Here is a 13,272-nt window from a genome sequence, read left to right as displayed (position 1 = left end):
GCTTAGTGAAAATATTTTCTTTTTTTTCAGATATGTCAGCTGGACTGCTTACATCTTGAGACACCATAAAAGCGGTCCCCCAGAACCCTTACCTCTGCCAGGAGTTCCATTTTCTCATTACTATGCCCAAGAAAGCTCTGACGAAGGTATCATAATGGAGACTGATGTCACTGTTAAAGAGGTAAGCAGATATGTTAAGTATTTGTATAGAGACATTAAAGAATTAGTTACTTGAACATAAAAAAAAGCATAAAGTTATGTTTGTTTTCGAGACAATTTATTATTTATTTGTTTAAATTATCAAACTACGAAAAAATACAAAGAAGGTAGAGGATACACTTTTTTTACAAATCATATTTTTGTAGGATGTATGTAGCTACTCCACTGGCCTATAAAAATGTTTCAAAGAGTAAAAAAAATAATCTCTCTCACGGTAATGAACCAAAAGAAATTTCAGAATACTTATATTTCAGAATACTTCTAATAATTCTATTCTGCCTAACGTATCTTCATACGAAAAGGCTTTTAATACATATTAATTTACCTGCTCTGACGTATGAGATGTATTTCTCCGTATTATTAACTTTGTATTTATAAAGTAATGACTATTAATTTTTATTTATTTATATTAAGCATTGTTATTCATTTTACTTACTGATGTCTCCATTTTTATTAACCTTTGTTATGTTCAGGTGACAAAAAATTGTAGGACTATAAATCTAAACAAAAACACGTGTATTATGTTTTTAATATTCCAAAACGTATAAAAATGTATTAATAAGCCTTTTTTAGTGTTCACATTTTAAAAACTGTGTTAAATTTATCAAATAAAATGGTAAAATCTCATTTATACAAAGTTTTAGCTAATTTAAAGAAAATAACCCGCTAAGCTTTGATATAGACCGAAAGTACCGCTGTGCCAAATCCATCAATTCTATAATTTCTTGTTTAAAAATAATTATTGTGAACGCGTCTATCTTTAAAAAAATACCGTTAGATTTTTTTTGGAAGCAACAAGGACCCGAATTGCGCCTTTCGCAAGGGTCGTTGAAGGTAATAAAAGTCTGTCCGCTCGGGCAATCGGAAGCCTATTGTTCTTGCCGAGAAGGTACCACCAAGAACCAGCCACATGTCGATACTTGTGAAGCTCAGGACACTTTTAAAAACGCGAATAATAATAGTTTAAAATAATATTTATATTTTGAAATCCAAATCACTTTATTTACAGGAATAACATATTTATATTTTACATGAAAATTATAACAGCAACCATCACGCCGTTCCCCCGTAAAAGTAGGTAGAGAGGATGGAACGCCACGTCACTATCTCAGCATATAGACTTCGCTTCTTCTACCTTCATACCTATTCTCGTGCACGCTCGCCGATTATTCCGATTCTTATCATAAGTTAATTATAAGACTAGGTTAATTTAATATTTAAGTTTAGTAGAATAAGTTTTAAGAACACCATTTGGCGGGAAAGACGGAATTCGGCGGGAAAAGAAGACCGCCCCGACCGAAGCGTGCGCCCGCCAATGAGAGCGACGAGACCAACCGGGAAGGGGGGACGTCTAAAAGATGATAAAAACCGTGACGCCCGCTTCCCGGACTCTCTTTTCTACTCGAACTCTCTTCCACTTAGACTCTCTTCCACTTAAACTCTTCCTACGGAATCTCTTTCGACGGAGACTCTCTTCCTTGTTAGACTCTCTTCCACTTAAACTCTCTTCTACGGACTCTCTTCTACTGCGTCAGTTGACCTCAAGGGTCACGGGCGGGTGCCTTGCCATCCCCGTGGCCCAGTCAGCAGCCCAGTCAGCAACCCAGTCAGCAGCCCAGTCAGCAGCCACTAGAAAAGCCACCACGCTGGCTAACCAGCCCTGACGTCGCAGCCCCGACGCTGCCGCCTACGACGTAACCCACGCGCTCACGTCGCCGCACCACGGTGACGCAGCCCACGCACCCACGCGCCCACGCCGCTGCGCTCATGACGAGCCGCCCACGTCGTGCGTCCCTCCACGCACCCGACGTCACTTCTCATGCCCCGCCATGGGACAGGAAGCCACGCCACCGCTCATGACGAGCCATCCTCGCGGCACCCTCACCGCAGCTGGACGCCGCCGTCCCAGCTACCCCTGTCGCCGCAGCCAGATGCCGCCTCCCCCTACGATGCACCACGCCGCCGCCCCCATCGCGTCCTGTGCCCACGCCGCACGCCAAGGACCCACGCCGCCTTCGCGTCACCACGCCGCGCGCCGCATCAGGGCGTAAGGTTAATTTTAAGTTTATTGTTTAAGTAGGTTAAGGCTAATTCTAAGTTAGGTTAGACTTTGTTCATAATTTAATTTAAATACATTTAATTTCCATCGTTTATCTTATTTCCTTTCTTACCCCTCCACATTGACATAATTAAACTGAATGCAACTTTAATCTAATTGTTATTCTGTACGAATAACTGGCGCCCGACTAAACCAAACGTCCACCACTCTCTTACCTAATAATTTTTTTCTCAACTCTCATTTTTATTTAATTATATATTTTTTTATTTTAATTATTTTTTTCGAGGTTGTCAGCTTTTATTCAATAGGCTTGTCAGTAGGTGGGAAAGAAAAGATATGAAAGTAAGTTATGAGAAGTACACCATATTATGCAGGAATACATTAAGGGGAGACCCTTAAGCCCACCATCCACCCGCAGCTGATATACAGTCCTGGGGGACTCTCTGTCAGCTGCGCATAGAGGAAAGTTATTATAAATATTCCTAAGGAATACAAACTCTTTGCAGATTAAGGAGGGGGGAGGAGGACGTATGGACAGTGGCCAACACGTCGTTTCCACCCCTCAGGATCCCCTCAATGCCTCTGTTTTTTTTTTTTTTTAAATATGTTAACAAACAATTTACATAAATAAACGTATCCAAATATATTTAAAACATTTTCTTAAAACTGTAGTAACATAACAAACATAACTTACACAAAACATAAGTAAAAACACGGATATTTACATTAAGAGAACGACTTTGGATAAAGAAGGACTCCCTGGGTGGTCAGAGGCAGAGGATCCGAATACCACCCCCGTAAAGGGAGGACAAAACAGAAGAACGTGTGCGTTCCGCTCGGAAGGAAGCACAGTCCCAACTGAATGAGCATCCCACAGGAACAGTTGCCTGTCCCACCATATTTTACCCACATTGGCGTCCGCGCATCTGAGGAGCTCCCAACGCGATACCCGAGTCCGGACAAACTGACGGAAGAGTGTGAAATTCGTACTGTTGGCCATCAGATCCACATTCCACGCTGGTCGCATGACATTATGCAGGAATACATTGAGGAGAGACCCTGAAGCCCACCATCCACTCGCAGCTGTTATAGAGTCCTGAGGGACTCTCTGTCAGCTGCGCATAGAGGAAAGATATTATAAATATTCCTAAGGAATACAAACTCTATGCAGATTAAGGAGGGGGGAGGAGGACGTATGGACAGAGGCCAACACGTCGTTCCCACCCCTCAGGATCCCCTCAATGCCTCTGTTTTTTTTATTCAAAACAATATGTTATCAAACAATTTACATAAATAAACGTATCCAAATTTACAAAAACATTTTCTTAAAACTATAGTTACAAAACAAACATAACTTACACAAAACATAAGTAAAAACACGGATATTTACATTAAGAGAACGACTTTGGATAAAGAAGGACTCCCTAGGTGGTCAGAGGCAGAGGATCCGAATACCACCCCCGTAAGGGGAGGACAGGAATACAGAAAAAATGTATCTTGGACTTTTTTGAAACTGGCGGGAATCAAAACCGTGACGCCAGTTTCACAGTCAGCCATCTAACTTACTGCGCCACTTTCCTAATAAATAAACCAATGTCTTGTAAATGTCTAGATTTCCATATTCCTTAAAAATTCTATTATCTCGCTTGAGAAATCTATCACTGACTTTTCCTTAGTATTTATTGTGATATTGGTAGGTATCTGTAGAAAAACTTGATTATTCATAGAAATCAAATAAATTTAAGTAAAGTATAAGCTCGATAATTGAACCTAATATGAAGGATTTTTTCACTTATAGCCCATCTTACTTAAGGTATTTGGTGGTGAAAATTTGAACAATTTATTGAGGTTGATGCCATCTTCAAAAATGTTGAATTTGGCAAATTATTTTTTAGCAAACTTGTTATTAGATAAAAATGTCTACGCACTATTTTGTTTGTTTTTTGTTCTCATTCTTCAATCATCTTATTTTTATATCGTGTATCGGAAAATCTTTTTAAAGGATTTCCCTGATTAGCCTTTCAATATTGGAAAAGTTTTCACACAGGGAAAAGTGGAATTAATCTCATTTATAAATCCCCCAAACAACGTTAAAGAACACCAACTATAGAGCTAAAACCTTTAGGAAAGTGGTGTTCGTTTAAGTACTGCAACTTTCCGAAAGCAGAACTTTTTTCAAAACTTTTAAGATGTTTTTTTCAAAAACAGATCCTTTCACCTGTCGCTTTTAAATCCGTCTTAAATTAATGGGCGTGAAGTTTTTACTATTTTGTAAAAACATTTCGAAAGCTTTTAAATTATGATAAGGATATAATATCGCATATAAACAGAGATGGATAGCATTTGCTTGGCTTATGACCTGTCATTGGTTAGTTTAAGTAATCACTTTACATGCTGCAATATTCGTAATTTTTGATCATCTATACTTTTTTAGACATAAATTTATCATTTATGATTTTAAAAATTACGTTTTTATTCTTTTTTTCATTCACCAAAACTTATTTCCAATTTTTAAGCATATTTGCTTAAAATTATTTAAAAATAGATTATTTTTTTTATATTTAAGTAGATTGTAAATCAAATACTTGGGTTTTTCAAAAACTTAAAGTTTCGATGTACGTTTAATTTCTAACTTTTTAACTAACAGTTTTATTTACTCAAGAAATATCAAATATTGTATAGTTAGCTGATATTCGTATGTAAAGACTGCGATTGGTAATTTTAACGTATTAAAAAATACAATGTTGTATTTTTTTATAAGTTAAATACGATTTTTTTAATTAAAATAAGTTGTGGGGACCAACGAGTGACGACAGTAGATTATTGTATAGACATTTAGGCACGCGGTACCCAATGGACATATAAGAGCGGCAACACATCACTTGTCTTTCTCTGTCTCCACTGGTATTTCTATTAACAACTTGTTAGTTTCTCTATTTTTTTAACCCAGCGAATTATTTGTGTGTGAAATAAATTCCAAATGTAAGCACCTTGATTCTTTTGAGGGTAAAATAACAATCAAAGCAGTTTACCCATAAGTTTATGTAATTTAATGTTATTTTTTTAACTTTTCAAATTCAAGAAACTAGCATATAATTTTAGGTTTGACCCCAAAATTTAAAATGCAAGTTTTTTTTTTTTTTTTACAAAATACATTTTTGAGATACAAAATCGGTAAATATACAGAACATCTTATATATAACGTTTCTACCTCTCTAATAAAGTAGATACTTGTGTTTAGAGAGGGAGTTCGTTTCACATTTTTTTATTATTTTTTATAACCAAAGTAAATTAAAATTAAAACCAAAAATAAAAATAAACAAGGTAAATTAAAAATAAAAAATAAACATTCTTTGGTATGGAGTCTAGGAAGGGGTGAGTCTTAAATGTTTTTTAATTTTAGTTTTAAAAGTTTGATATTTTTTTATAGATTTTAAGTTTTCCGGAAGTTTATTAAAGTTTTTTTTTACCTATGTACGTATAATGGTTTAACGCTGCTGTTGTTTTACATCTGTGCAAAATTAAATCATTAGAAAATCTAGAGTTACTTGAATTTTGCACTGCAATTGTTTTTTCTTTAAAAGTTTGTAAGATAGAGGCTTTATTAAAAATTTCTTCAATTGTTGGTATATTAAGTTCTTCGAATACTCGTTTTGATGGGTAAGTTCTGGGCTTTTTAAGAATTATTTTTGCAATCTTTTTTTGAATAATAGAGAGTGATTTTAAGTTTGTGTTTTGTTTGTTTATGCAAGAGGTTAAAGTCGCTTATTGGACAAATAAAAAAGTGAAACAGTAAATTTTATATAAGTTATTATAATCCATATTCTGACATAAGACAAATATGCATAAAGACAATTTTAAGACATTTCCATCAAAATCCTGACAGAAATAATGACAGACAACAAATTTATGACACTAGGCAAATACAAAAGACAATACAACTGCTCCCATAGAAAAAAACAAATTACGGACAAGGGCACTATACTTTTCTGGCCCCTAAGATATACAACTTTTTAAGCAAGAACATATTGGTGAACAAAATGAAAAAGAATATTTTCAAAGCTAGAGTCCATAAATGGATTGCTAAAAAGACACAGGAAGCTGAGCAATATGTTTTATATACAAGAATATAATTTTAGTTTCTTGAAAATCCTTTTTCGTTTTGTCGATGTAGGTATGTTTATTTTTTTTTTATTCTTACTCAATTTATGTGAAAGTATGTACAATTATGTATAAAATAAATAATACACTGACACTCCGGAACGTGCTTGTGGGCCAGTGGAGTGGCTAAATCCATAAATGAAAGTAAAAATATATTGAATGTACCGTACCTATTGTATAAACATTTGTTTTAACTATGTATTTTTATTTTATATTAGATTAAATAAATAAATATAACAACACCAATGAAGTTAAAAAAATTACGGATTTAAATTAACTTAATGATTCAAGCTTTTCATAATATTTACCTGTAACGTTAAGCATCATTAATTTATTATATAACCTACCAATTAATACTTGGCGTAGTGCCGACCTGATTATTCAATTCAAATCTGAACCAATTTGAATTTGGTCTATATATTCCAATTTGTACACGTTTAGAGATCACGTCTCTCCCAGGAAGCATGTTTTTCAAATAAATTCAGATATTAAACTCCTGGGAACATTTGCTAAGCAAATAAGGACAAGCATCGACCATATTGCGGTTCCGAACCACGTATTACATATTGCAAACACTATTTGTCACGTTGAACAAATATTGCGAGAGCTTCCGCTGTGTGAAAAAAAAACAGTTAGAGAAATCTAGAATCAACTAGTTTCCTTTAATGGGTAAGAAATTTGTCAATCCTTCTTAAATAAGCCAGAAAAATGTTGACTGTAACTAGCAATCTGTCTACTTTATTTAGATCCGGTATTTGTGTATGAAGTAAGGTTTTCATTAGCAATAAAAATATTGTTTAAAGCTTTGAAAAAAAAACTCTTAGATAATAAATCTGGCATATACCAATATTAATTGTAATGATTTCGATTCAATCTAGATAGGGAAAACTAAAATAAACTTTAATATTAGACTGCATAATTCCGTCAAATAAATAAATAAAAGAACACTAAAGGTGCCTAAATAATGATATCCTTTCTGAATTTGAATAGTTGCATTGAAAATATTTTTTTCATGTTAAAAACAACATATTAAAATTATAAAACTTGGAAATCTTTCAAATAAATAAACCGATTCATATAGAGAAATTAATAATTAAAAATAAAAAAAAACAGTATTTTATCTAGTCTACTTCTGTCCAATTTTAATGATCGTATCCATCTCACTTCACAGTTTCTATCTCAAGAGAACAACCTGACAAAAGGACTTGACTTTTAAGCTCCAAATGATTCGATGTTATATTTAGTTATCACTTTTAAAATAAAATAGAATAGAATTCATTAGTAAATTATACCTTGATAAAAATAAAATAAAAATAAATAAAATAAAATAAAATAAAGAAACTTGTAGAAAAAAATTAAGTAAGTGGTTAGAAACAAAGTTGTTTTCTTTTTATTTTTTTTAATGAATAACCACAAAGTCAGTGCTTCAAATATAAATTGTATATTTTATTTGCATAAATGTTTTCAGTGTTATAAAAACCAAAAATTTTATTAAAAATAATTTTTCTTCAGGCCAGTAATCTTAGGGAAAATGAAGAGTCACAAAACTCGATTAGTAAAGGAAGCTGACGGTATTTACAAACATCCCGACAATATAATTAGAGATAATGGAACGCGATTAAAATCACTCTGGTGCCCAGTAATAAAGAAATTCCAAGAAAGCGTAGACTGTGAGACGACTCAATTTTCAGATTAACAAGCTGCATAATAAGATCAACTGCGACTCGGTACAAATCCTAAGTAAACGTTACATACATAAATAATATCAACCCAGATGATGGATGCTATAATGCGACCTGAAACGTCGGAAAAGAGATAAAACAGGTTAAGAAAAACATTATTTTTATCATAAATAAAACAAATGTAAACATGGACACAATACGAGAATATCAGAACAATATCATATACAACATTCTAAAACGAGACAAGTACAGTCGAGACTAATAAACCAGGGACTGAAATTATACAAGAACTACCAGAAAAAACTCAATAAATGACAGACAACCTTCACAAAAGATGTTAAAAATATGTTTATTAACAATTGAATATTAATTTTAAAAAGAAAAAAAGCCATTTAATTCGTAATTCGTTTAAATAAATAAATTTCAATTTAAAAAAAAAGCATTCAAAAGAAAACCAACCAGGATTCAAAGAATAAATCTAAAATGAAAAAAAATTTTTTTTTCAAATATTCAAAACTTGGTAGAATTAACTAAACTTCGAAGAATGGCACTTAAGCGTCCTGCTCCAATGCTGACACAACCTCGATTCTTAACAGTGTTCCACCAATAGGCTGATTATTATTTTTGTGCTTCTCCAGCTGTTCTCTGAGGGCTGCTATCCGGTGTCGCAAAGGTCTATCCCAGTCAGGATGTTTAGCAACAGCAAACATCCCACTCGCGCTGCAGTGTGGGGGGAGGTTGTGTAGGACTATATAACCATTGTTATAGTACACTTTCGTGTCTCTAACACTACGTTGGTTGTATTTACACCACAGTCTACTGGTTTATTGCTGGGTACATATCACTTGATATGTCAAATAAATGACCCATAAAAACTTATTGCCCATTATTTTACAGTATAATTAGCTTTTACCCGCGCCTTCACTCGCACGGTACTAGAGAGAAATTAGTTAGGTAATCAATTATTTTCGTCCTTTAGCAATAACAATTTGCCCGATGGAATGATATGTATTTATTTATTATTTTATTTATTTATTTATTTAATTATTTATTTATTTATACATCAACGGTTCAAAGAACCTTTTACAAAAAAATAATAATTTACAGAAATAATCACAGCAGTGCACAATAATCATGTAGTAGTAGTATGAAATTATAGAATAATTAAAACTAAATAATTTAGTAAACGTATAATACAAAAAGTTAAAAAGAAACATAATATTTCTTAATAAAAGAAAGCAATAACTATAAGAAAATCTTATGTACTAAATATAAATATAACGCAGTAAAGTTGAGAATAACTACTTAATAATAATAAAAAAATTAATACAACATAAGTACATAAAATATTATAAAAAAAATTGAGCAATAAAACAAAAATAAAAATAGCTAAATAACTAAATAATAATACCTCTATTAAGTGGAATCATCATCATCAGTTGGTTGGAAGAAGCTGCCATTTAGCAATAAATCCACCAATGTACAATTTAAAATTATGTCTAACATGTTAAATAAAGAAATAATAAATCACGTATTCCAGGAAACAAAGTAAAATTTAATAATATATTTAAAAATAAATCCATTATTTTTCTAAAAAATAACGAGTGAGAATTCGTTTTAATTCATGAACAGAATTTGTATTGAAGATATCGAATATTTGTTCTAATTCATTTCCGTACCTCGGAATACAAAGTAACATGTATCGATTGCTGGAGCCTTATGCTGGAAAGATGTGACATTTTGTCACTCACTCGACAATAGTCGATTGGGCATCTCGATTGCTTTGTCATAATGCTATTCTTAAAAACCCTCCGACAATTTAATTACAAAGACGAATTAGAAAGTTGCAACACTAACAAATCCGTGTTTATCTATGGCACTCTTGGTCTCTTGCCATACGTAAACCTTTATTGTTTGCTGTCAGACTTCTTCGTTAAATCTTTTGTGTATGGAATATTATGAAAAAAATATAAGAAAATGTTTGACTGAGACACTGCAACATTGATAATTATTATATGCCTTTGACATAACACACATCTACAGATTATTAGAAATATTTCATATTCATTTAATGGATTCTAAAAACAAATTGTACAATAAATATCTCAAATACGTATTTTGACATTGACGAGCGATAAAATAATTTGGAAATGGTGTTTCTAGTGAAACTTCATTTGATAATGGATTAAGAAAAAGTACAATAATACGCCATCATCATAACATTGATCAGTATTGTAAATTTTTAGTTGAAATACAACAAAAATACCTAATCGTCATTCAAACATGAATGCCGATCATTTCACAAAAAGGAAGTTTGACAGTTGAAGTTACGATGTCGCATTCGATTATCAATGTCGAGTGCTTTGGGGCACTCGAGATAAAGTCGATTGGTTTTCAATCGACTGCATTCGTATGGGTAGTTCAAGAATGCTGTCACTCGTCGAATTACGGAAGTCGCATACGATTCTAAAGACGAATGAGTCAAGCATAAGGCCCCAGGTCCTCCAACTATCGTTATGAAAAAAATTAGAAGGTCTATGGCAACGTAGCATAATTATTCTGTTCATTAATCCAAAGTTCAACAACAAAACCAAAACGAAAAACAAAAAACAAATTTTACTAACCATAGCAAGTCAATTATTAAAGAAATTTAAACAATTAATTTCAAATTAATAATTTTTTTATTTCACCTTACCGCCTTTTCAAAAAAATTTTCTCGGGGTTGCTATATTTAATTATTGTTTTAGTGTCCTTTTTTAATTTTTGAGTTGAAAATTAAGTACTTTGTTTTATTTCTCAGGTGTTTGGCTTTATCTATTATAAAAAAAATCAAGTCTGCCGGCGGCTCTGTTGCCACGTGAAACAGAAAAAAAACGAACAAATACACTTCCTTATTAAAAATGTTAGCTCAGATTAACAGCTCTCAATTTTTTTTTCTATTTAATGAGCAAAAATATAACGTAAAAACAATAACACTTGAAAAATATTTTTTTGTGTCCTCTGATATGGGAGAGCCAAGAATCTTTCGTCTTTATTTCGTTAGGAGATTTAGGTCTTCCTCGGGGAATTAAAGGCAATAAAAAACGGTCAGTCAGTCTCCCCAAGGAGATTGATTGACAAGCTTGTGTTCGACTTTCAGGAAGTCTGCTTATATTTTGATAAGGGTTCAAAAACGTCATAGTTTTTGCGTAGGGTAATATAAAATATAGACGTATTTATAGAGACCAATACTTTTTCCCACAGCAGATATAATAATTCGATCTTTTCATGTTTTTCTCGTTTAGTTTACACTGCTAAATTTAAAGATAGATGCTAAACTTCAGAGTAATAATTCTCTAGAGAAGTCGTTAAGTCATGAAGCGTTCCATATGTTATTGGTTTTTTATTTAACAACAAATTTGTAGTGGACAGTTTCGGTTTGCGCTTGCAATTCTCTACCAAAGTACCCACGGCCCGTTGTATTGATGTAATCAATAGCTAACTTCGTTGTCAACAATTATAGAATAGCTTTTCTCCATATGTGCGATTCTTTTAGGTTATTACTCTTAAGGGCTGTACAAATACTGCTGGAATTTCACTTATAATTCAATATGCAGCGTAACAGGTACTATATTACTATATAAATAAGATGAAGTTTAAACTCTCCCTTCGCTTCCCTTATCTTCCCTTCATGCATCTCCGTCCTAATCTCGCCCAATTTACTACAAGTGTATTTTTGTTATTATTTTTATGTACTTTTTATATTTATAAGTAAGTATTATATTTATTTACTAACATTTTCCAATTTTTGAATCCTGTTATTGATTCTGAGCCCATGAAATATTTCTTAAATACGTATTCTATAAATGGAGTAAAACTCTGTTTGTATGAATTATATTCATCTGGATTGCCAAATACCCATATCGTTATCAAGAAAAAAATAAAAAATAGGAAGTTTTCAATTTAAAATCAATTTCGCAATTAACTTAGGTAGACATGTTTATGTAACTTTTTGATAAGATTCCAATTCGCTGTATTGCAATTAAATCTGGCATTCATTCATCTAGATAGTTGAAGTTTTACTGTAATATGTAAAAATATTGTTTTCTTTTTGTAAATAATCTTTTTTTTGTTTCTTTAACGTGATATTTTTTTCGTTTTCGTTATTATTATATCTAGTTATTTATTCATAATTTTATAACAGTATTTATGCTTTCATTTTTGAAGTATCGTTTTAATATTATCCAATGAAAAAATTCACGTTACAAAAAAACACTTAAACCCACAAAATTTCTAGCTTATCGGGATCTGAAACAAAAAACTTTTGTACTTTCTAAAATAGTGAAATTAATAAATCATTTTTAAAGCTCTCTTTTTATTTTTCCGGTGAACATGAATTTGAAAAAAAAAATAGATTTTGTAATTATTTATCAGTACGATATTAATTAGTCCCATAATACAAGGTTCTCTATATTGTACGTTTGTAGAGAATGTTTTTTTGCCATTTTCCATTGTAAGAATGAAACGTTTTCTCGTAAAGGTTAATTAAACAGCAGATAATCATTGATTTTGGATTTTCAAGAAGTCCCTTATTCACTACATAGTTTCTTTTACATACTCACACACATACCCACCCTCTCACATACACTAGCATACGATCCTTTCACTGATACGAAAAAGTGGTAAAAATCCTGTGAAATAAAACCGTGTGACGGTATGACCGCCTCGTTGTGTGTTTAGTGCGTTTGCTTGAGATCCCGGGTTTGATTCCGGACATAAGGATGCAAAATATTGGTCTCAAATATGATTTTACTGTGCAATATTTCATTGTCCTGTACTGGCACCTGAAGCGTGAGAATGATCACTTTGCCTGCTACATTTATGTATCACTGGGTACGGATAGGAAAGTTATGATGATGACATATCTGATCTCTTATGACCTATTATGCTGTTCACAGCTTCAAAGCTGCCATTATTGGTCACAATGAGGAAGTTCAGTGCAACGGGAAATTGGATTTTAAAAAATCTTTTCTTACGCGCAGTAAAAAATACAACATTTGACTACTTTTAACGATGTCTCTAGTTCTCTGAAATCAACCAATCACATAATGTTGTGATACATCTCCGGTTAAGCCAACCCACCAATCAGAATAACTCGCCGTCGACAACTTG

The 13,272-nt window shown here is 32.6% G+C and overlaps 1 protein-coding gene across 1 annotated transcript in view; it reads left to right on the top strand.

Annotated features, from left to right (window-relative positions):
- LOC148279400 (uncharacterized) overlaps nucleotides 1-13,272 on the top strand; it is a 249,363-nt gene that overhangs the window by 196,056 nt on the left and 40,035 nt on the right. Inside the window, exon 11 of the mRNA XM_088230023.1 lies at nucleotides 31-193. Coding sequence (XP_088086149.1) covers nucleotides 31-193 — 163 coding nt within the window. The remainder of the gene's footprint in view (nucleotides 1-30; nucleotides 194-13,272) is intronic.

Source organism: Micrasema longulum, unplaced genomic scaffold, assembly GCF_059751315.1.
Source record: "Micrasema longulum isolate JH-2025_06_02 unplaced genomic scaffold, ASM5975131v1 h1tg000725l, whole genome shotgun sequence".
NCBI classification, from domain to species: domain Eukaryota; kingdom Metazoa; phylum Arthropoda; class Insecta; order Trichoptera; family Brachycentridae; genus Micrasema; species Micrasema longulum.
This window is presented reverse-complemented; position numbering and strand designations above follow the sequence as displayed.